Source organism: Scyliorhinus canicula, chromosome 8, assembly GCF_902713615.1.
Source record: "Scyliorhinus canicula chromosome 8, sScyCan1.1, whole genome shotgun sequence".
NCBI classification, from domain to species: domain Eukaryota; kingdom Metazoa; phylum Chordata; class Chondrichthyes; order Carcharhiniformes; family Scyliorhinidae; genus Scyliorhinus; species Scyliorhinus canicula.
In genome coordinates, this window is record NC_052153.1 from 169084600 (window position 1) to 169107707 (window position 23108).

Below are 23108 nucleotides of genomic sequence, written 5' to 3' on the forward strand. Positions count from 1 at the left end.
CGCTATGGCTGGCGCGGAGAACAACACCCCTGTGCATGCACTGGGATGACGCCAGCAGACGCTGGTGCTCCCGTGAATGTGTCAACTCGCGCCGGCCGGCGGAGGCCCTTCGGTGCCGGTTGGCGTGGTGCCAACCCTGCCAGTGCCGGCCTAGCCCCTGAAGGTGCGGAGGATTCCGCACATTCCGGACGGTCCGACACCGGAGTGGTTCACGCCACTCCTCGGAGCCGGTACTGACCGCCCCGCCGGTTAGGGACGAATCCCGCCCCTGGTGTCACGAAGCAGAGAATGCAGCCCTATGTCTATGTGAGAGAAACCAAATGAATTATTAAGTAAAATTGATCAGAGTTCTACTTTCAACCATCACAGAAGTAAAGTAAAAAATATTCATTAGGAAATAAGGTTCATCAAGTTTCACTGAGACCCTGATGAATTATATATTTTTACCGTTTTTTTTGTAATAACACAATATAGTCTGAAAATCACTTACCTAGAACAAATGCAGCTACATAATTTGAGATATCCCCAAAGCCAATAAAAAAGCATAGTATGCAGAACACTTCCCAACTCCAAGCGATCACTTGAATGAAGCTTAAGGTTGCCTGTATTGCCATAGCTCCAAAGAGAACGATTTTTCTCCCATACCTTTGAAAAGAAGGAAAAAGTTTAGATACTAATGCGATATGTTTCATAGTACAGTAGTCCCCCGTTATACCGCGCACCGCAATACCGCGGTTCGCGATATACGGCGGGGGTGCTTATGGACCCCAACTTTTTTCACAAAAAAGGTGGCGAAAGGTGGCGAAAGAGAGTGATGGGGTAAAGTGCAGCGTCCATGCCCTGTGCTGAATGTCAGTCCCTTTTCCCATTGTCCCCAGGCCAGGGCAGGCCAGCAGGTTGTTTGAAGATTCCGTATCCAGCAAGGAGAGGAATGTGCCCTTGTTTTACCCGCTCTGACAGCACACTGCATCAGGCGGGAGAGGGAGAGAGAGAGGCCACACGCGTGGGTTTATTGCCGCCCCTCAGGGAAAAGTAGAGCGAGTCTTTTGCTGCAAAAGTTCGAACTCTAACTTTCGGAGGGAGCAGTCTGCCTTCAATCGGGAAACCGGTCGCTTTGTTTCCTGCCTTACTCCCAACCGGAACAGAGCTTCTTAATTCCAAATGACCCGAGTTTATACTCACACCGCTCACAAATCTTTTTATGTTGAAGTCAGGGTTTTTTCCCCCTGATTTTTCATCCGTCGGTGGTCAGGCGATGTTGCGCTTTAACATCGACAAGCGCAACACTAAAAGTGATGGATGTAAGTTTTTTTTAGACCCGCGGATATCCGCGGCTCGGATGCAACGCGGGTGGCTGTCTTGGACCCCAACACCCGCGGTATAATGGGGGACTACTGTACCAAATTTGAATGTTGCTGTAAAAAGAGACATGCGATCAAAGCTTTTCATCATGCACCCATCAGGCTAGCTCACAAGAATTCATGTCGAAAGGGCTAGAATACAAGACTAGGGATGTACTTCTGAGGCTATATAAGACTCTGGTCAAACCCCATTTGGAGTATTGTGAGCAGTTTTGGGCCCCGTTGCTAAGGAAGGATGTACTGGCCTTGGAAAGGGTCCAGAGGAGGTTCACAGAATGATCCCTGAAATGAACAGCTTGTATGAGGAACAGTTGAGGACTCTGGGTCTGTACTCATTGGAGTTTAGAAGGATGAGGGGGGGATCTTATTGAAACTTACAGGATACTGCATTGCCTGGAAAGAATGGATGTGGAGAGAATGTCTCCACTTGTAGGAAAAACTAGAAGCAGAGGACACAATCTCAGACAGAAGGGACGATCCTTTAAAACAGAGATGAGAATCTATGGAATTCTTTGCCGCAGAAGGCTGTGGAGACCAAATCACTGAGTGTCTTTAAAACAGAGATAGATAGGTTTTGATCAATAAGGGGATCAGGCGTTATGGGGAGAAGGCAAGAGAATGGGGATGAGAAAAATATCAGCCACAATTGGATGACGGAGCAGACTCGATGGGCCGAGTGGCCTAATTATGCTCCTATGTCTTATGGTCTTATGAAAAACCTGCAATGTGCCCGCTTGTCCTTTCTGTCTGAAAAGGACATGGCTCTGTGTGTGACTATATGTGGCATACACAAGCTAGAGGCTACAATTATTCACACACAAGGCCCTGTCCTTTGCAGACAGAAGGAAAATGTCCACTCATTGCCCCTTTTTCAAGTAAACAAAAGTTTTGGGGAACAGTCAAACCCTGGTTTATTCCCCAGGGCATGTCTTGATCAATCAGAGTTGACCTGCCCAGTTTGAATTTGAACAAAGCTGGGCAGTTAACTGTTCCATGCTGCATTCTCCATATCACTCCACCCATCAGAATCTACTTTCCAATGAACTGGTGCTCCCTTCCCATGCAGTATAAATTGTTGTTCCACTATTACTGCATGTAATTTCTCAAGCGCTATCCAGATAAGTGCAAGACAAAAAGCTTGGATAAAATGTTTTGAGCAATACTCAAGGATATGTTGCACTTTATAGTTCTAAATACTTTAAATTCATCAGTATCTCTCCCTCCACTGCCCCACTTATACAGCCATACACAAATTTCTCGAGCATAAGGAACCACAATTTAGTTACAGAAGTGTCTATTGTTTCTGAAGTTTAGGAGCACATTAACAGGAGTAGCCCATTTTGGCCCCCAAGTCTGATCTGCAACCTATCGTCATATACCAGCCTTTTCACCTTACCCTTTAATACCTTTGGATAACAGAACTCCATCACTCCCAGATTTAAAAGTAACCATTGATCTAGCTTTAATTATCATTTGTGGAAGAGAGATTCAAACTTCTAGCACCCATTGTAACTTCACCCCTGGAAAGATCTGGGTGTAACATGTAGACTACATGCCCTCTAGTCCTATAATATTACCCAAACAGCAGAAATAGTTTTTCTCTACCTTTCCTTTAACATTTTGAAAACCTTGATCAAATAACCCAACTTTCTAAATTCCAGGGAATGCAGCTCCAGTTTGTGTACTTTCCCCTCTTGTAACTTAATACTTGGTCCAAAATCTTCTGTCCTCCTTCGTGGCTGACATTTCCCAGTGTCGCTGACAGAGAATGGAGTTTTGGATGGAACACCAATTTTTCTATTCTCGCTCGCAACTGGTCGCACCACAGACAAGACCGGAGGAGAATCCTTCCGTTGGAGTCCAGGTATCAGACTGGTAAATAGGCATGGTGCCCAAAACTGCCCAAGCTTTCGATAGCTGCAGTGTAGCTTCTACCCCAAATTGTATTCTAATCCTCTGGATCAAAGTTCAACGGTCCAGTCGCCTTTATGATTATTGACGACACCTGTTCATGACATTTTATTGATCGATGTACCTGGACGCCAAAGTCTCTCTGTACCTCCATTCTGTTTATCTTTTCACTATTCAGAAAGTACCCTGTTCAATCATTTTTAGGTGCAAAATGGATAACCTCACATTTGCTCACATTTAAATCCATTTGCCACGGTTCTGTCCTTTGGTTAATTTATTATTACCTTTTTGTAACTCTATGTTTCCATCTAAATCATGTGCAATGCCTCCTACCTTGATGTAATTAGCAATCTTGTGGCTTTCTATCTCATTGCCTAAGTCATTCATGAGCAAAGTGGATAGTTGAGGCCCTGCCACAGATTATTCCAGAACATCATCGAGTCACAATCTGCCAATTAGGGAGCCAAACCACTGTCCTTATTTTCTGCTGCCTGCTGCTCAGGTAATTTCTTTAACAGGTCAATCATTTCCTTCAAATCCACTGAGCTTCAACTTTAGCTCATGGCCTCTTATAAGTACATAGATGCATAGCAGACAGGAGCAGGAGGAGGCCTTTTTGCCCTTCGAGCCCGCTCCGCCATTTATAACGATCATGGCTGATCATCCAACTCAATGGGCGGGGTTCTCCCATCGGGCGGCTAAGTGTTGATGCTGGCGTAAAAACTTGAGTGTTTTACTCCGACATCAACAGGCCTTCCGGCGCCCGATTCTCCGGGCCACAGGGGCCCAGTATGGCGCTGGAGCGGCCCACGCCGCTTCAGCTGCTGACCCTGGCATCAACTGGATGCGCAGTGGCACCGGCGCCAACACGCACGTGTACAGTGGCTTTCTTCTCCACGCCGACCCCGACGCCAAATAGCGTAGGGCTACAGGAGCCGGCGCGGAAGAAAGGAGGCCCCCAGCCCGAGAGACCGGCCTGCCAATTGGTGGGCCCCGATCTTGGGCCAGGCCATAAAGGAGGCCCCCCCGGGGTCAGACCCCCCCTACAGGCCGCCCCCGGACCCTTCAATGCCGAGGTCCCGTCGGCTCAGAGCATGGTAGTACGGCGCCGGCAGCGGCAGGACTCGGGTTTTTTGCTACGACCACTCGGTCCATGCAGGCCGGAGAATCGAGCGGGAGAGGGCCACATAGAGTGGCCCGGATTGGCGCCACGCCGACCACGTCACCGCCAATGGTGCCGATTCTCCACTCTGCAGAAAATCGCGTCCCGGCGTCGGAGCTGCGTGGCGCGATTCGCACGGTGCCCCATGGATTCTCCGACCCAGCGGGGAGGTCAGAGAATCCCATCCAGGAGCTTCATCCTCTTTTCTCCCCATAGCCTTTGATCTCATTCTCCCCAAGTGCTATATCTAGCCGCCTCTTGATATATTCAATGATTTAGCACCAACTACTTCCTGTGGTGATGAATTCCACAGGCTCAGCACTCTTTGTGTGAAGAAATGTCTCCTTTTTTCTGTTTGAAATGGTTTGCCCTGAATCTTCAGACAGTAACCCCTGGTTCTGGACACATCCATCATTAGTAACACCTTCCCTGCCTCTACCCTGTCTAGTCCTGTTAGAATTGTATAAGTCTCTCTGAGATCCCCCTCATTCTTTTGAACTCCAGCAAGAATCCCAACCTAGTCACTCTCTCTTCATATGACAGTCCCGCCGTCCCTGGAATCAGTCTGGTAAATCTTTGTTCCACTCCCTCGAGAACAAGAACATCCTTACTTAGAGAAGGAGACCAAAACTGCACACAATACTCCAGATGGGGCCTCACCAAGGCCCTGTATAATTGCAGCAACACATCCCTGCTTCTATACTCAAAACCTCTCGCAATGAAGATCAAGATGCCATTAGCCTTCTTTACCGCCTGCTGCACCTGCATGCTTACGTTGAGCGACTGGTGCACAAGGACACTCAGGTCCCGCTGCACACTCCCCTCTCCCAATTTACAACAATTCAGGTAGTAATCTGCATTCTTGTTTTTGTTTCCAAAGTGAATAACTTCACACTTATCCAAATTATACGGCATCTGCCATTGATTTGCCCACTCACCCTACCTGTCCAGATCATGCTGTAGGATCCCTGCATCCTCGTCACAGTTCACCCTCCCACCCAACTTGATATCGTCTGCAAACTTTGAGATGTTACATTTAGTTCCTCATCCTAATCATTAATATATATTGTGAATAGCTGGGGTCCCAGGACCGATCCCTGTGGTACCCCACTAGTTACTGCCTGCCAATCTGAAAAGGACCCATTAATCCCTACTCTTTGTTTCCTCTCTGCCATCCAGTTTTCTATCCACCTCAATATATTTCCCCCAATCCATGCGCTTTAATTTTGCACACTAATCTCTTATGCCGGACTTTGTCAAACGCCTTCTGAAAGTCCAAATATACCACATTGACTGTTACATCTTCAAAGAATTCCAACAGATTTGTCAAGTATGATTTTCCCTTCATAAACCCATGCTGACTCTGACTGATCCTGCCGCTGCTTTCTAAACGTTCCGCTCGAAAGTCCTTGATAATGGATTCAAGAATTTTCCCCACTACCGATGTTAGGCTTACTGGTCTACAATTCTTTTCTTTCTCTCTACCTCCATTTTTGAATGTTGGAGTGACGTGAGCTACCCTCCAATCTGCAGGGACTGTTCCAGAGTCTTTAGAATCCCGGAAGATGACCAACAACGCTTCCACTTTTTCCATGTGGAACTTTATCCAGTGCCTTCTGGCAGTTCATATCAATAACAGATGTAAATATTTCCCTGTTCACCATTTTAGTCAGCTCTTTAAAACAATTCAATCTGATTCACAGTCACTAATCTTTACAAATCAATGTTGCTCGTTCTCATCAGTTGAAGGTTTTCAAGGTTTTCAGTCACTTAATCCTTAATTATAGCTGCCTCTGCTTTTTGGATTCCCCTGATTTGGTCCAAAGAAAGGTCAATATATCTTTTCAGCCATGGTTCATTGTTGCCTCAGAGTCAGAAGGTCATGGGTCAACTGCTAACATGAGCAGCTTGAACAACAGGCCTCCACTGAAGGTTCAGCACAACACTGAAAGAGTGCCACATTGCTGCAGGTGCCATTTTTCCAGGCAATTCGGTAAAACCAAAGTCCCATCTACCCTTTTAGGTGGGCATAAAAGATTCCAAGACACTCTTCTAGAAAGAGCAGAGGAACTGGCCTGTCCAAAATTTGTCTCAATCGGTAGCACCAAATCAGAATACTTGGACATTGTCTCACTGTTGTTTATGTAACATCCCTGTTTTCAAACTGGCTCTTACATTTCCGTACACTACTATGTCAACCACACATCAGAAGTACTTCTTTGGATACTAAGAATGTTGCGACATCTTGAATGTTGAAAAGTGCAATATAAATGCAAATTCTTTCTTTATCCCAGTATAATTTTTACTTCATGATACGTGACAGCCGTTCTCATTTCAAGCTGAAATCTTGGGGGTCCAGTCAGTTTGTCGGTGCTTGTTGACTAAATTCCCACTCCCCTCAGCGCCATATGAACTGCAATCCTGGATGCAGCAAGAAACATGGCAGTGGTGCCCACTCAATCATGGGAGAGGCTGTATTTCAGTCTGACAGTGGCTGGGGAGCCACTGGCGATTAAGCCAGGCATAGGAATGGGCTGATGCGAGAAACCCGCCCACTCGTGCCGGTGTGTCATTAATGAGCCAATTGACACTAAATACCCCTGAGCCCACTGTAATGTTCCTCAGGGCTCAAATGAAAGGCATGTGGCTTTCCTGTACCTCCTGAAGGTCACTCAGCAAACACTAACGGGTTTGTCAGCAGCCTATCCCGCGGGGGTCCCTTGTTGCCAGGCACTGTGGGCCCAATTGAGAGACCTGGAATGAGAAGAGGGTTGCGGGGGAGAGCTGGTGGTGCTGAAAGACTGCACAGCCCTTGCCTCCGATTCACACCCTTCCCTTACGCACCTGTCTCCAAGGATCTCGCGCTGAGATCTGTCAGGACTGACAGTAACGATTGCTCCCGATAGTGCTGCCACAATGGAGATCTGCCAACCTCTAATTGGCTGGCAACTGCTGGCAAGCAGGATTTAATAAGGACACAGGAATCCATGCCAAGGAAAAATAAGAACAAATTTTATTTACAAACGTGCACTTCAAGGTAGACTCCCACCAGGTACCTGTTTATAGGTGCGTTACTGGCTGACCTTATATACACTGGGAGATTGAGATACCCCGCCCCTAGTGGGGTAGCTTGTACTCGCAAGGCGCATGGGAAGACAAGAATTCCCACCCCGTAAGCCTCATGCAGGATATTACACAGGATTTCCATTCCTGGGGTCCTGAATCCTAGGCAAGGCCTGACGTTGGGCAATTAAGTTCCTAACGGATGTTTAATTTGGTCGGGTCTGCTCAAAGGAAGTGATACGGGGTTCCTACCAATTCTCCAATCCAGCCTCCTGTTTCCTAAAGGCCACAATCTCTGCAGCATACAGTGGGTAGTGAACTAGCTACCCGTCTGTTGGGAATTCAAATCCCACCTAGGCAAGCAATGAAATTCAATTCAATAGATCTTGTGTCATAGCACAGGACTAAATTGCTGGCTTTTAAAGTAGACAAAGTAAGGCCAGCAGCACAGTTCAATTCCCGTACCAGCCTCCCCGAATAGGCGCCGGAATGTGGCGACTAGGGGCTTTTCACAGTAACTTCATTTGAAGCCTACTTGTGACAATAAGCGATTTTCATTTCATTGAAACGAATACCATAAAAAAGCGATAGCTGGGAAAGCTGTGGGATTATCACTTCATGAATGGCTGCAATCCTAAACTAAGTGGTTTGCTCCACTTGCCCATGAAGTGGCCTTGTAAACCGATCAGTTATTAAACAATTGTCACATTGAAGACATGTCACTACCTTCTTAATTAGGCACTGAGCAATAAATCCAAGCATTCCAGCATCATGCACATAATGTGACCTTGAACTCATTAAAAAAAATTCTTGCCAACAGGAATTCCCTCTGAAAACCTATTTATCTTATTCCTGCTCCATTCGCTGCATTCATCGGGCCCTTCATTTTGATGGCTGAGTCACCAGACTTTGGCGGGAGCTTCACAAATGCCTGCTGATTGATGTTTATAAATTGGGATGGAGGAAAACAAGCTGCTAGGGGAGAAGAAGGGGCCCCGAAAGAGGCCAGCAGCGCAGGTTCAATTCCGGTACCAGCTGACGTTATTCATGAAGGCCCCGCCTTTTCAACCTTGCCCCTCGCCTGAGGCGTGGTCATCTTCAGATTAAATTACTACCAGTCAGCTCCCGCGCCCCCACCCCCCGCCTCCCCTCACAGGGAAAAGCAAAAGCAGCCTATTTCATCTGCGACTATGGTGACTTTTACTTTATGGGCGGCACGGTAGCACAATGGGGAGCACTGTTGTTTCACAGCGCCAGGGTCCCAGGTTTGATTCCCGGCTTGGGTCACTGTCTGTGCGGAGTCTGTACGTTCTTCCCGTGTCTGCGTTCCGGGTGCTCCAGTTTCCTCCCACAAGTCCTGAAAGATGTGTTGTTAGGTGAACTGGACATTCTGAATTTTCCCTCCGTGTACCAGAATGTGGCGACAGGGGGATTTTCACAATAACTTCATTGCAGTCTTAATGTAAGCCTACTTGTGACAATAATAAAGATTATTATATTATAAGCTTTAAACGTACCTGTGCGAGACCAGGAGAGACACGACTGACAAATGGAAGAAAATACAGAGGGCTTAAAAAAAGCTACAATAAATCAGCGGATTAAGCTCGGGAATAGCATACTCCGGGGAAGCTGCCAGCATTGAATTGTAGCCTGCAAATTTGAATCCGCCTTTGACAAGAAACCAGGCTGGCGCGAGATCTACTTTCAAAAACCTTGGATGCCAGAGTTATACAAGGTGACTTTTGATGGAACCATCAATTCTACGGACACGTGCTTGTAGGATTAGAATAGCGGTTTTAATATACTTACAACAGAGCCAGCCTGTTAGCTGTTGAACTTTCGATGAACTGGCTGGCTGGCTCTGTGGCACGGATCTTTATACAGCAGCTCCAGGGAGAGGAGTTCTGGGCGGAGCCAAGGGGGGAGCCCAGTACAAACTCTCAAGTACTCCCAGAGCTACTCCCCCTGGTGGTCAGGTAGTGCAACTGCACTTACAATATCGGTACATATATACAATGGGAACTGAGTGACATTGGTAACTTATAATACCGTGTGAATCTCATTCATCACATTCACCCCCCTGTGAAAAAATCAAGTCCGGCGGTGGTGGCAGCACGGTAGCATGGTGGTTAGCATAAATGCTTCACAGCTCCAGGGTCCCAGGTTCGATTCCCGGCTGGGTCACTGTCTGTGCAGAGTCTGCACGTCCTCCCCGTGTGTGCGTGGGTTTCCTCCGGGTGCTCCGGTTTCCTCCCACTGTCCAAAGATGTGCGGGTTAGTTGGATTGGCCATGCTAAATTGCCCGTAGTGTCCTAAAAAGTAAGGTTAGGAGGGTTGTGGGATACGGGTATAGGGTGGATACGTGGGTTTGAGTAGGGTGATCATTGCTCGGCACAACATCGAGGGCCGAAGGGCCTGTTCTGTGCTGTACTGTTCTATGTTCTATGTTCTACGGTGGTGGCTCACAGAGTTAGTCTGTCCGGTGGACGAATTGTTCATTGCGATCTGCGGAGCACCGAGGTTGCAGCCTCTTGTGGTGGCTGGGGGGTGTTGAGAGTTGGGGTACGATGGCAGACTCTGGGGCGGGTCTCATCCAAACTTCATACACCTCTGGCTCGACCGGAGACTGTGGGTGCTGGGGGCGGGCTGGTGCTGGCGCTTTGAACAGGTGAGGCGAGCTTGCGGGGTCGGGGGCGCGAGGGGGCAGCATAGGGAATGGGGTAAGGGGTTCCTCAGTGGGGGTGGAGGGGGGGGGGCTGGATCCAGCGGGTGCCAGGTCCCGAAGGGATACTGTGTCCTGGCGACCGTCCGGGAACTCCACGAATGCGTACTGGGGGTTGGAATGGAGGAGGCGCACCTTTTCAACAAGGGGGTCGGTTTTGTGCGTCCTGATGTGCTTCCTCAGGAGGACCGGGCCTGGTGTCCTCAGCCACGCCGGAAGTGAGACCCCCGTGGTAGTGCCCCTGGAAAAAATGAAGAGCTGCTCATGAGGGGTTTGATTGGTCGCTGTACAGACGAGGGATCTAATTGCGTGGAGCGCGTTTGGGAGGACTTCTTGCCATTGGGAGACTTGGCGTTTTCTAGACCGGAGGGTCAGCAGGACGGTCTTCCAGACCGTCGCAGTTCTCCCTTCCACCTGCCCTGTTCCCCCTGGGGTTGTAGCTGGTAGTCCTGCTCGAGGCGATGCCCTTGTCGAGCAGGCACTGACGCAGCTCGTCGCTCATGAAGGACGAACCCCGATCGCCGTGCACGTAGCTGGGGAAACCAAACATGGTGAAGACACTACGCAGGGCCCTAATGACTGAGTGGGAGGTCATGTCGGGGCACGGGATGGCAAAAGGGAATCGGGAGAACTCGTCTATGATATTGAGGAAATAAATGTTCTTGTTAGTGGAGGGGAGTGGCCCTTTGAAATCGATCGCAATGCGTTCAAAGGGCCTAGAAGCCTTGACCAGGTGGGCCCTGTCTGGTCTATAGAAGTGCAGTTTGCACTCTGCACAGATCGGGCAGTCCCTGGTGACCGCTTTTACCTCCTCATTGGAGAAAGGCAGGTTTCGGGCTCTGATGTAGTGGGCGAGCCAGGTGACCCCTGGATGGCAGAGGTCATCGTGGATGGCTTTCAGAATGCTGATCTGCGCTCTGGCGCATGTCCTGCGGGATAGGGCATCCGAGGGCTCGTTGAGCTTCCCCGGTCGATATTTAATATCGTAACTATAGGTGGAGAGTTCGATCCTCCACCGAAGGATTGTATCGTTTTTTATTTTGCCCCTTTGCGAGTTGTCGAACATGAAGGCACCCGATCGTTGGTCGGTGATGAGGGTGAACCTCCTACCTGCGAGGTGGTGCCTCCAGTGACGAACAGCCTCCATGATGGCTAGTGCTTCCTTCTCGCCTGAGTAGTGTCGAAGTTCTGAAGTGGATAGGGTACAGGAGAAAAATGCAACGGGCCTCCCTGCCTGATTTAAAGTGGCTGCTAGAGCTACCTTTGAGGCGTCGCTCTCAACCTGAAAGGGAGTGGATTCATCCACCGCCCGCATGGCTGCTTTGGCGATGTCCTCCTTGATGCAGCTGAAGGCCTGGCGCGCCTCAGCAGACAGGGGAAATCGTGTGGCCTTAAAGAGTGGCCGGGCTTTGTCCGCATATTGAGGGACCCACTGGGCGTAGAATGAAAACAACCCAAGCACCGTTTGAGGGCCTTGGGGCAATGAGGGAGGGGGAGTTCTAAGAGTTCTAAGCATACGGTCCGGGTCTGGGCCCAGGACTCCGTTCTCCATGACGTAGCCGAGGATGGACAGTCTGTTTGTGCGGAAAACGCATTTCTCCTTGTTATAAGTGAGGTTTAATTTCTGTGCCGTTTGGAGAAAACGGTGGAGGTTGGCGTCGTGGTCCTGCTGGTCATAGCCGCAGATGGTAACATTGTCCAGATACGGAAACATGGCCCGCAGCCCGAGCTGGTCTACCATTCGGTCCATTGCTCTTTGGAACACTGAAACCCCATTAGTGACGCCGAAGGGAACCCAGAGGAAATTGAAGAGGTGGCCATCGGCCTCGAACTCTGTGTAGTGGCGGTCCTCCGGGCGGATTGGGAGCTGGTGGTATGCAGACTTCAGATCCACCGTGGAAAATAGCCGATATTGGGTGATCTGGTTAACCATGTCTGCAATTCTGGGGAGGGGATACACGTCTAGGAGCGTAAAGTGATTTATGGTCTGACTATAGTGGACGACCATGCAAGGACTATTACTGGCCTCTATGATCCCCTCACTGAGCAGCCACGGACCTCGGATCGGATAAAGACCCTGGCCTATCGGCTGTATTGCCTGCTGCGAGTAGCTACTGGTTTGCAATCTGGAGTGAGATTGGTGAAGAGAGAAGGGGGGGAGATGCGCAGCATGGCTAGGCTGCAGATAGTGAGTGGGGGCAGGGTCCACCGAAGCTGAGGGTGAGGCTCTTGAGATTGCACTGGAAATCCAGGCCTAATAAGAGTGGCGCACAGAGGTCAGGCAGGACATAAAGTTTAAATTTCGAATAACTAGCGCCTCGAATTGTGAGCATAGTGACGGTGCATCCTTGGATTTGGACTGAGTGGGAGCCCGAAGCGAGGGCGATAGTTTGGCTCACAGGAAAAATAGGAAGCGAATAGCGTCTTACCAGCTCTGGGTGTATGAAGCTCTCGGTGCTCCCGGAGTCAAAGAGGCATGGCGTGCTGTACCCGCTGATCTGGACCTCCGCCATCGAACTTCGTAGGTGCTTGGGGCGGGATTGATCTAGGGTGACCGCGTTGAGTTGCGGGCCGCGTGATGGGTGCCCGGGGAAGTCGTAGTCTTCCAAGTGGGCGTCCGGTCGAGTAGATGCCGGTATGTTCTGGCGAGCTTGATGCAGGATCGCTGCGCTGAGTTGCGGGCCGCGTGATGAGTGCCCGGGGAAGTTGTAGTCTTCTGATGAGCTATCTGAGCATGGAGATGCAGATGGGACCCGTGGATCGCACGTGGTGAGCAGCGAGGAAGATGGGGTCCAAGATGGCGGCCCCCATGAGTCGCACGTGGCCGGCCGCATGGTAGGGGTTTGCAAGATGGCGGCCCCATGGATCGCACGTGGCGGGAGGGGGCGGAGTCGGGGCATAGGCCGCAGCGTTTCGGGCCCCGCCGGCCCGCTGGTGCTGGGAGCGATTTGTTCTTTCTACTGGGGAGTTAGAAACTGGGGCCCTTTTCGCGAGGCACACTCTGGCATAGTGGCCTTTCTTACCGCAGCTGCTGCAGGTCGCGGATCGGGCTGGGCAGTGCTGCCGCGGGTGCTGGCTTTGTCCACAGAAATGGCAGGCTGGGGCAGCTGAATAGCTGGCTGGGGCAGCAGAGTGACTGGCTGGGGCCGCAGAGTAACTGGCTTTGGCAGCGCGGTAGCTGGGGCGCCGTGCGGCACAGACCTGGGGGAGTTGTTGGTCGGGGGCCCACGATGAGGTCGCCCGGTCCGCGGGAAACGAGGTGAGGCTGCGGAAGGAGACTTCCATAGTGGTAGAAGCCTCCACAGTAGTATCTAAGTCCTGGGCCCCCTTTTCTAGCAGTCTTTGGCACACATTGTTCGATCTAAGGCCCGCTATGAAAACGTCACGCACAGCAAGCTCCCTATGTTCAGCCGCGGTAACGGCTTGATAATTACAGTCATTAGAGAGATTGTTCAGTCACGTGGCGTGCATAAACCTCGTTAATGGGCCTAACGTACATTTTGTCCAATATCGCCAGCGCTGCGGTGTAAGAACCGGCTGTATTTAGCGTGCAGTAGGCTGAGCTTTTGTTCCTCCGTTGTTTCAGAGGTGCTGGCTTCTGCCAGGTAGGCCTTAAAACATCTCAGCCAGTGGGAGAAAATTTCTTTAGCCTCTGCATCCTGCAGGTCGAGTTCTAGTCGTCCGGGCTTGAGGGCTGCTTCCATGATTTACTTCGACTGTTTCGTAAGTATATTATATTAATGGAACCATCAATTCTACGGACACATAGGATTAGAATAGTGGTTTTAATATACCTACAACAGAGCCAGCCTGTTAGCCGTTGAACTTTCGATGAACTGGCTGGCTGGCTCTGTGGCACGGATCTTTATACAGCAACTCCAGGGGGAGGAGTTCTGGGTGGAGCCAAGGGGGGAGCCCTGTACAAACTCTCGAGTACTCCCAGAGCTACTCTCCCTGGTGGTCAGGTAGTGCAACTGCACTTACAATATCGGTACATATATACAATGGGAACAGAGTGACATTGGTAATTATAATACCGTGTGAATCTCATTCACCACAACTTTATTTCAGCAGCAGAACTTAACGGGTAAATAATTTCCTCTCGACGGGACGTGCCTGATGTAAACATGAACAAACAAGGAGCTGGACCGACATTCCCACAGGCTTGACTCTCATTGCATTGACCTGTAGCTGGAATGGTCTTCTCTTTAAACTGAATGCAAGGATTAGTTGTACCTGTCCGAAACTTGTCCGGAGATGAACGCACCACTTGTCATCCCCAGAAAAAGCACTGACATGGTAAAGGGACCTTTCCAACTGTTCTCACAAACTAGATCCCACTGCAAGAAAGGCAAAATAAATGATTAAAATCACTCACATGTGGACTACACTTTGAAAAAGAATCACTTCTTTTTTAAAAAAAAATATCAAAATATGCTGTAAAGTTCTTGTAAACCTGTGAAGGAAGGCGTTGCAGCTTGTAGTCTCTATTTGGAGGCGAATACCTTCCCCACCTGACATCTTTTCTCCTATCTCTGCGGGATGTTGGGATGGGAGGCTTTGGCTATCCTCTGTTACCTTACCCCACCCAGGTGGAAATTCTTCAGTGAAACACGTGACACACAAATTCACCGCCTGTCACGCCCTCTACTGAATTTTTCTTTTAATCCAAGAATCACCAACTCCCACATTCTGGTTTGGTGCCGAAAAATAATGGACTCCACTTCAATGACGCTTTGATTGGAGCCATATTCTGACCACTAAAGACATTTGAAACGTCCCTGATGTAATTGCTTACTTATGTAATTATCTCAAATTTGAGACTCTTTGTTACTGTCTCATTGACTAGTAAAATAAACAATATTCCACAGTGAGTCCCCCCCCCCCCCCCCCCCCCCCGTCCATGGATGTTGCAAACACGGCATTTATATGCCACCTATGGTTGATCTGAGCCACTGATGATGGGAATCCTTGTGGTGAAGACAGTGCACTATGTTGTTAAGCACTAAGCTTCACTTGCTGCTCCAGATACTTACTGACATTGTGAACGGTTCTCTCTGCCTAGGTACTGACCCTCTCTCTGCCATCACCTCTGTCACAATATGTGGATATTGTAAAGCACCCGGAGGGTGTTCCTCCTCTAGTCACTAGATGGTGCTAAAGAGCAACCACCTGAATATCACATGCCTCCATACTTCTGAGGGATAGATGGAGATAATTGGAGCGGGTAGAAGACAGCAAGCCAGAGTAGTTGTGAGATAGTTGACCTAAAAGTATAGTTAATAGTGTAGTTGTGTAGTGTCATCTTTATTTAATTAATTCCTTAGTAATCTAAGACCGTGTAGTGTAATAAATTAGCTTTGTTTATTAAACACAGCTTGCACTTTTTTAGCACTACAACCTTCACCATCCTGAAAGAACAAAAACAAAGAACACAACAACCTCCTCTGAAAAAATCCATCTGTTCTTGAACACTCCCACCCCACCTTATTGGTTCTTCGAATGTGGGCATGGCTGGTTGTGTCAGCTTTTGTTGCCCATCCCTAATTGCCCTTGAACTGAATGGCTTGCTATGCCATTTCAGAGAGGGAGGCCAGCAGTTAGAGTCAACTGCTTCGCTGTGTGGGTCTGAAGTCACATGTAGGACAGATCGGGTACGGGCTGCAGATTTCCTTCCCTGAAAGACATTAGGGAACCAGATGGCTTTTTACGACTTTCGACGATGGTTTCATGGTCATCATTGACTTTTAATTCCAGATTTTTATTGAATTCAAATTTGATCAGCTTCTATGGTGGGATTCAGACCGGGGACTCCAGAACATTACCCACGGTTTCTGGATTATTAGTCCAGTGACAATGCCACTATGCCATCCCCTCCCTATTTTCCGTGCCTCCATGTTTGAACTTGCCCAAAGACATTTCTACTGTTGCCCGCCACTGTCTAGGAGGCCATAAGCTCCACAATTCCCACCCTTCCCCTTTCCAACTCCCCACTCCACCCCATCACATCCCTTAAGCCCATCCTTAAAGCCCATCTTTAGATTTTCTCATTTCCCTTCTAATATTTCCTTCATTCGCTCAATCAACTTTTCTGATTTTGCTTCTGCAAAGGGAAGATTGGATCTATTGTCAGAGGCACAATATAAATGCAAGTCTTCGTTGTTGTCGTTGCTGTTTGTCTTCGAGATAGAACATATGCTCTTGATATGATCCCAGCGAAGCTCATATCAAAGCTCCAAACTCTAGCACTTGGCTCCTCACTCTGCAAATGGATCTCAACTTTCTGACCCACAGGCCACAATCAGTAAGCATAAACAACAACACCTCCTCAACAATAGTCCTCAATTCCGGGGCCCCGCAAGGCTGCGTACTTAGCCCCCCACTATACTCCCTGTACACACACGACTGTGTGGCAAAATGTGGTTCCAACTCCATCTACAAGTTTGCTGACGATACAACTGATGGAACCATCAATTCACCAGATACGTGTTTCCGATGTGAATCTAGGCTTTAATCGACTTACTTCAGAGCCAGCCTGTTGCCTGTCGATGAACTCGTAGTGACACAGGCTGACTCTGGACACGGGTACTTATACAGCTGCACTAGGGGGAGGAGTCATGGGCAGAACCAAGGGTGGAGCCCAGTACAAGTTCCTAAGTGCTCCCAGCGCTACTCCCCCTAGTGGTAGGACAGCGCTACTGCGCTTACAACAACAGTGTGAATTAACATATATATTAACATATATTACATTCACCACATTCACCCCTTCAAAAAAAATCAAGTCCGGCGGGGGTGGTGGTCTAGTCTATAACGTCAGTCTGTCCAGCGGTCGAATTGTCCGCTGAGATCTGCGGAGCACCGGGGTTGCAGCCTCTTGCGGTGGCTGGATGGGTGTGGTGTGCTGGGGTATGATGGGGGACTCCAGGGAGGGTTGTATCCGAGCTTCATACTCTCCTGGTTCGACCGGGGATTGGGGGCACTGGGGGTTGGCCGGCGTGGGGGTACAGAACTGGTGGAGCGAGCTCGTGGGCACGGGAGCGCAAGGGGGCGGCAGCATGGGGTGTAGGATGAAAGATCCTTTTGTGGGGGTAGGGGGGACGCTGGATCCGGCAGGTGCCAGATCCCGGAGGGATACAGTGTCCTGACGGCCGTCAGGGAACTCGACAAATGCGTACTGGGGGTTGGAGTGGAGCAGGCGCACCTTCTCAACAAGGGGGTCGGTTTTGTGCGCCCTGACGTGTTTCCTCAGGAGTACAGGGCCCGGCGTCCTCAGCCATGCCGGAAGTGAGACCCCCGTGGTAGTGCCCCTGGAAAAAATGAAGAGCCTCTTGTGAGGGGTCTGGTTGGTCGCCGTACACAAAAGGGACCTAATAGCGTGGAGCGCGTCTGGGAGGACTTCCTGCCACTGGGAGACTTGGAGCTTTCTAGATCGGAGGGTCAGTAGGACGGTCTTCCAGACCGTCGCATTCTTCCTTTCCACCTGCCTGTTCCCCCTGGGGTTGTAGCTGGTAGTCCTGCTCGAGGCAATGCCCTTTTCGAGCAGGTACTGACGCAGCTTGTCGCTCATGAAGGACGAACCCCGGTCGCTGTGTACATAGCTGGGGAAACCAAACAGGGTGAAGATGCTATGCAGGGCCCTAATGACTGTGTGGGAGGTCATGTCGGGGCATGGGATAGCGAATGGAAAACGGGAGAACTCGTCTACGACGTTTAAGAAGTAAACATTCTTGTTAGTTGAGGGGAGTGGCCCTTTGAAATCAATCGCGAGGCGTTCAAAGAGCCTAGAAGCCTTGACCAGGTGGGCCCTGTCTGGTCTATAGAAGTGCGATTTGCACTCCGCACAGATCGGGCAGTCCCTGGTGACGGCTTTTACCTCCTCGTTGGAGAAAGGCAGGTTTCGGGCCTTGGTGACCCCAGGTGGCGCTGGTTAGTACTGGCCTCCACAAATGGGCATCAGCTGTACTGGCACTGGGGAGGTTGTCTGCCAGGGGATGGGAGCTGCTGGGTGCCCTGCCTCTGTGTGGGGTGATGTCCTGGCATCCCAATGCCAACCAGGCACTCTGGCAGTGGCACCTGGGACCCCAGGTGACACTGACTGGGTGCCCAGGTGGCACTGGCAGGGGCACTGACAGGGTGCCCTGGTGACACTGACAGGTGCCAGGCTGGCAGTGCCAAGTTGGAATTTTGCCCGTGCCAGGGATCGGCCTGGGGGTTCCAGGGTGGGATTCAGGGGGGGCTCAAGGACTCCCCAAACAGGTGAATTGGGGGGAGTCTGGGGTTGCATTAGGGGGTGTTGGGAGATCGGGGCACCATTTAGGGGCTAAAAAAAAAAAAAATAAGGGCCTCACGGTAGCATAGTGGTTAGCATCAATGCTTCACAGTTCCAGGGTCCCAGGTTCGATTCCCGGCTGGGTCACTGTCTGTGTGGAGTCTGCACGTCCTCCCCGTTTGTGCGTGGGTTTCCTCCGGGTGCTCCGGTTTCCTCCCACAGTCCAAAGATGTGCGGGTTAGGTGGATTGGACATGCTAAATTGCCCGTAGTGTAAGGTTAATGGGGGGATTGTTGGATTACGGGTATACGGGTTACGTGGGTTTAAGTAGGGTGATCATTGCTCGGCACAACATCGAGGGCCGAAGGGCCTGTTCTGTGCTGTACTGTTCTATGTTCTATGTTCTATGTTAATGTAGTGGGCGAGCCGGGTGACCCCCAGGTGGCAGAGGTAATTGTGGATGCTTTTTAATTGGTCGGTCTGCGCGCTGGCGCATGTCCCGCGGGATAGGGCATCCGGAGGCTCGTTGAGCTTCCCGGGTCGATATTTGATATCGTAACTATAGGTGGAGAGTTCGATCCTCCACCGAAGGATTTTATCGTTTTTTATTTTGCCCCTTTGCGAGTTATCGAACATGAAGGCAACCGATCTTTGGTCGGTGATGAGGGTGAACCTCCTACCTGCGAGGTAGTGCCTCCAGTGACGGATAGCCTCCACAATGGCTTGTGCGTCTTTCTGGACTGAAGAGTGTCAGAGTTCTGAAGCGGAGAGGGTACGGGAGAAAAATGCAACTGGTCTCCCTGCCTGATTTAACATGGCTGCAAGAGCTACCTCTGAGGCGTCGCTCTCTATCTGAAATGGGGTGGATTCATCCACCGCCCGCATGGCCGCTTTGGCGATGTCCTCCTTAATGCTGTCGAAGGCCTGGCGTGCCTCAGCTGACAGGGGAAATCGTGTGGTCCTAAAGAGTGGGCGAGCTTTGTCCGCATATTGAGGGACCCACTGGGCATAGTAGGAAAAAACCCCAAGCACCGTTTGAGGGCCTTGGGACAATGAGGGGGAGGGAGTTCTAAGAAGGGGCGCATACGGTCTGGGTTGAGGCCCAGGACTCCGTTTTCCACGACATAGCCGAGGATGGCTAGTCTGGATGTGCAGAAAACGCATTTCTCCTTGTTGTACGTGGATCGCACGTCGCGGGCGGCGAGGAAGATGGCGTCCAAGATGGCGGCCCCCATGAGTCGCACGTGGCGGGCGGCAAGGAAGATGGCATCCAAGATGGCGGCCCCCATGAGTCGCACGTGGCCAGCCGCGTTGTGGAGGTTTTCCAAGGTGGCGGCCCCCATGGATCGCACGTGGCAGGAGGGGGCGGAGTCAGGGCATAGGCCACAGCGTTTCGGGCCCCGCGGGGCTGCGAGTGAGGGGAGCGGTTACTGCGAGTCGCTGGGGAGTTGGAAGATGGGGCCCTTTTAGCGAGGAACGAGTTAAGGCTACGGAAGGAGACCTCCATCGTGGTCGCAGCTTCCGCAGTCGTTTCTAAGTCCTGGGCCCCCTTTTCCAGCAGTCGTTGGCGCACATAGTTAGACCTGAGGCCCGTTACAAAAACATCGCGTACCTCCAATTCCCTGTGTTCAGCCGCGGTAACTGCTGGGTAATTACAGTCATTGGCCAAATTGTTAAGTTCTCTTAGGAATTCGGCGAGTGATTCCGTAGGCCGCTGACGGCGAGTCGTGAACACATGGCGAGCGTAAACTTCATTAATGGGCCTTACATACATTTTATTGAGAACTGCTAGCGCCGCAGTATATGAACTCGCCGAGTTTTGTTGCGTCGAGATTCTGTGGCTCACCCTCGCATGCAGTAGACTTAGCTTATGATCCTCTGTAGTTTTGGCTATGCTCGCTTCGGCCAGGTAGGCCTTGAAGCACCGGATCCAGTGGGAGAAGATTTCTTTTGCCTCTGCATCTTGCGGGTTAAGTTCCAGGCGTCCAGGCTTGAGGGCCGATTCCATAATCGATCTTTACTGTTCTTAAGTCGATTAAATTGATGGAACCATCAATTCACCAGACACGTGTTTCCGATGTGAATCTAGGCTTTAATCGACTTACTTCAGAGCCAGCCTGTTACCTGTCGATGAACTCGTAGTGACCCAGGCTGACTCTGGACACGGTTACTTATACAGCTGCACTAGGGGGAGGAGACATGGGTGGAACCAAGGGTGGAGCCCAGTACAAGTTCCTAAGTTCTCCCAGTGCTGCTCCCCCTAGTGGTAGGACAGCGCTACTGCACTTACAACAACAATGTGAATTAACATATATATTAACATATATTACATTCACCACAACAACCATGATACGACCATGGTGGGCCGGATCTCAAATAACGACGAGTCAGAATACAGGAGGGAGATAGAGAACTTAGTGGAGTGGTGCAGCGGCAGCAATCTATCCCTTAATGCCAGCAAAATTAAAGAGCTGGTTATTGACTTCAGAAAGCAAAGTACTGTACACACCCCTGTCAGCATCAACGGGGCTAAAGTGGAGATGGTAAGCAGTTTCAAATTTCTAGGGGTACACATCTCCAAAAATCTGTCCTGGTCCACCCACATCGACGCTACAACCGAGAAAGCACCTATACTTCCTCAGGAAACTAAGGAAATTTGGCATGCCCACATTAACTCTTACCAACTTTTACTGATGCACTATAGAAAGCATCCTATCTGGCTGCATCACAGCCTGGTATGGCAACTGCTCGGCCCAGGACCGCAAGAAACTTCAGGGAGTCGTAAACACCACCCAGTCCATCACATAAACCTGCCTCCCATCCATTGACTCCATCTACACCTCCTGCTGCCTGGGGAAAGTGGGCAGCATAATCAAAGACCCCTCCCACCCGGCTTACTCACTCTTCCAACTTCTTCTATCGGGCAGGAGATACAAAAGTCTGAGAACACGCACGAACAGATTCCAAAACAGCTTCTTCCCCGCTGTTACCAGACTTCTAAATGACCCTCTTATGGACCGACCTTATTAACACTACACCCCTGTAAGTTTCACCCGATGTCGATGTTTTGTAGTTACATTGTGTACCTTATTTCATCCGATTATGTATTTTCTTTTATTTCCTTTTCTTTTCATGTACTTAATGATCTGTTGAGCTGCGCACAGAAAAATACTTTTCACTGTACCTCGGTACACTAGGCAATAGACAAAATCCAAATCCAAATATCTCTGAGTGGCTTGTAAATGTCGCTATAAGTCAGGTTACAAAGATAAATCAATTTTAATAAGAAGTTGAATTAGACCAAAGCAAGGACAATGCCAGCAGATTTCACCAGGTTCTGATGACTATCAAGACAACAAGTGTTCAAGTTTCAGTAAATCCTGGAAGGAATCATTTGAGTTTTGACCAGGTGTATGTGATCGAAAGGTATTGAATAAGTTTGGATAGTGACTTGATGTGACAATCATGCAGTGGTACTGAGGACAGGCTGGCAGAGGGAAAAGACATATAGACAGAACACAGGAATTACCAAATGAGGCGCTGGGCCAGAATCAATATTGGCTGCCTACCAGGTCAATCAAATTAGCACAGAAACTCATTATCACTAAGTGGAACTTTATGATACCCAATTACATTTATCACATTAGCACAAAAGGACAAAAAGACCATGCTATGAATATGCAACTAATTTTGAGACAGTAAGATCAACTTCGCAATAGAAAGGACGATGAACAAAGAAGCAATCAGACTCCATAATAGGCTAATAACTGGACAAATAAGAACATTTCAGAGGACAGTAGATCTTGATTGAATCACGCTGGTTTTATTTCTAGTGTTGAGTTTAAGTCTTGATGAGACAATAGAACTCAGGACAGGTTATTGTGTGTTTGTCATGTGTCAGCACTAGGAGAACATTGTTAAACGAAGGGACATCAGAACACATTGCCAGCGAGATCGTGGGAATTCAGGAGCAACAATCTCAGATGAGGAGTCCTGAGCTTAGAGCTCAAGGAAGGTGATATCCACACCGAGTGATCATAGCTTGGCCAGCTCCTACACTAACGCGGGTAATATCTAGGTCTTGGTAATGAATCTGAGTCGTCTCTGTAAAATATTCTCAGAAATCATGATTCTAAATAAAGTAGAGTGGAATTTAGAAATTGTTAGTGTGAGCTTGGAATGATCCACCACTTCCCCGTACTATCCCCTGCCAATGCCAATGCCAATGGCTCTATAGCCAAGGCAAACAACAGTGGGGAAAGTGGATATTCCTGCTTCGTCCCCCGGTACAACCTGAAGTAGTTCGATCTCACCCGATTCGTTCACACACTCACCACCAGTGCCTGGTATAGCAACTGAACCCAATCCACAAATCCCTGCCCAAACTCAAACCGCCCCAGGAGCTCCCATAAGTATTCCCACTCCACCCAATCAAAGGCCTTCTCTGCCTCCACGGCCACCAGCAGCTCTACCTCGCGCCCCACTGGAGGCATCATAATTACATTCAGCAACCATCTAACGTTGGTCGCCAACTGACGCCCATTAACGAACCCCATCTGGTCCTCCCCTATTACCCCTGGGACACAGTCTTCGATCCTTGTGGCCAGGATCTTCGGCAAT

The 23108-nt window shown here is 49.7% G+C and overlaps 1 protein-coding gene across 7 annotated transcripts in view; it reads right to left on the reverse strand.

The window, feature by feature from the left end:
* LOC119970687 (solute carrier family 22 member 5-like) overlaps window positions 1-23108 on the reverse strand; it is a 193479-nt gene that overhangs the window by 104809 nt on the left and 65562 nt on the right. For 6 of the 7 annotated variants that reach the window (XR_005461660.1, XR_005461659.1, XM_038805705.1 and 3 more), the window contains exons 2-3: window positions 14456-14559; window positions 491-645 (exon numbers count right to left, since the gene is read on the reverse strand). Coding sequence is in view for 5 of the 7 variants with exons in the window: in XM_038805705.1 (XP_038661633.1) it covers window positions 491-645; window positions 14456-14559 (259 nt within the window). In the remaining 2 variants the exon portion in view is untranslated. The remainder of the gene's footprint in view (window positions 1-490; window positions 646-14455; window positions 14560-23108) is intronic. The other variant, XM_038805709.1, reaches the window with a different exon arrangement.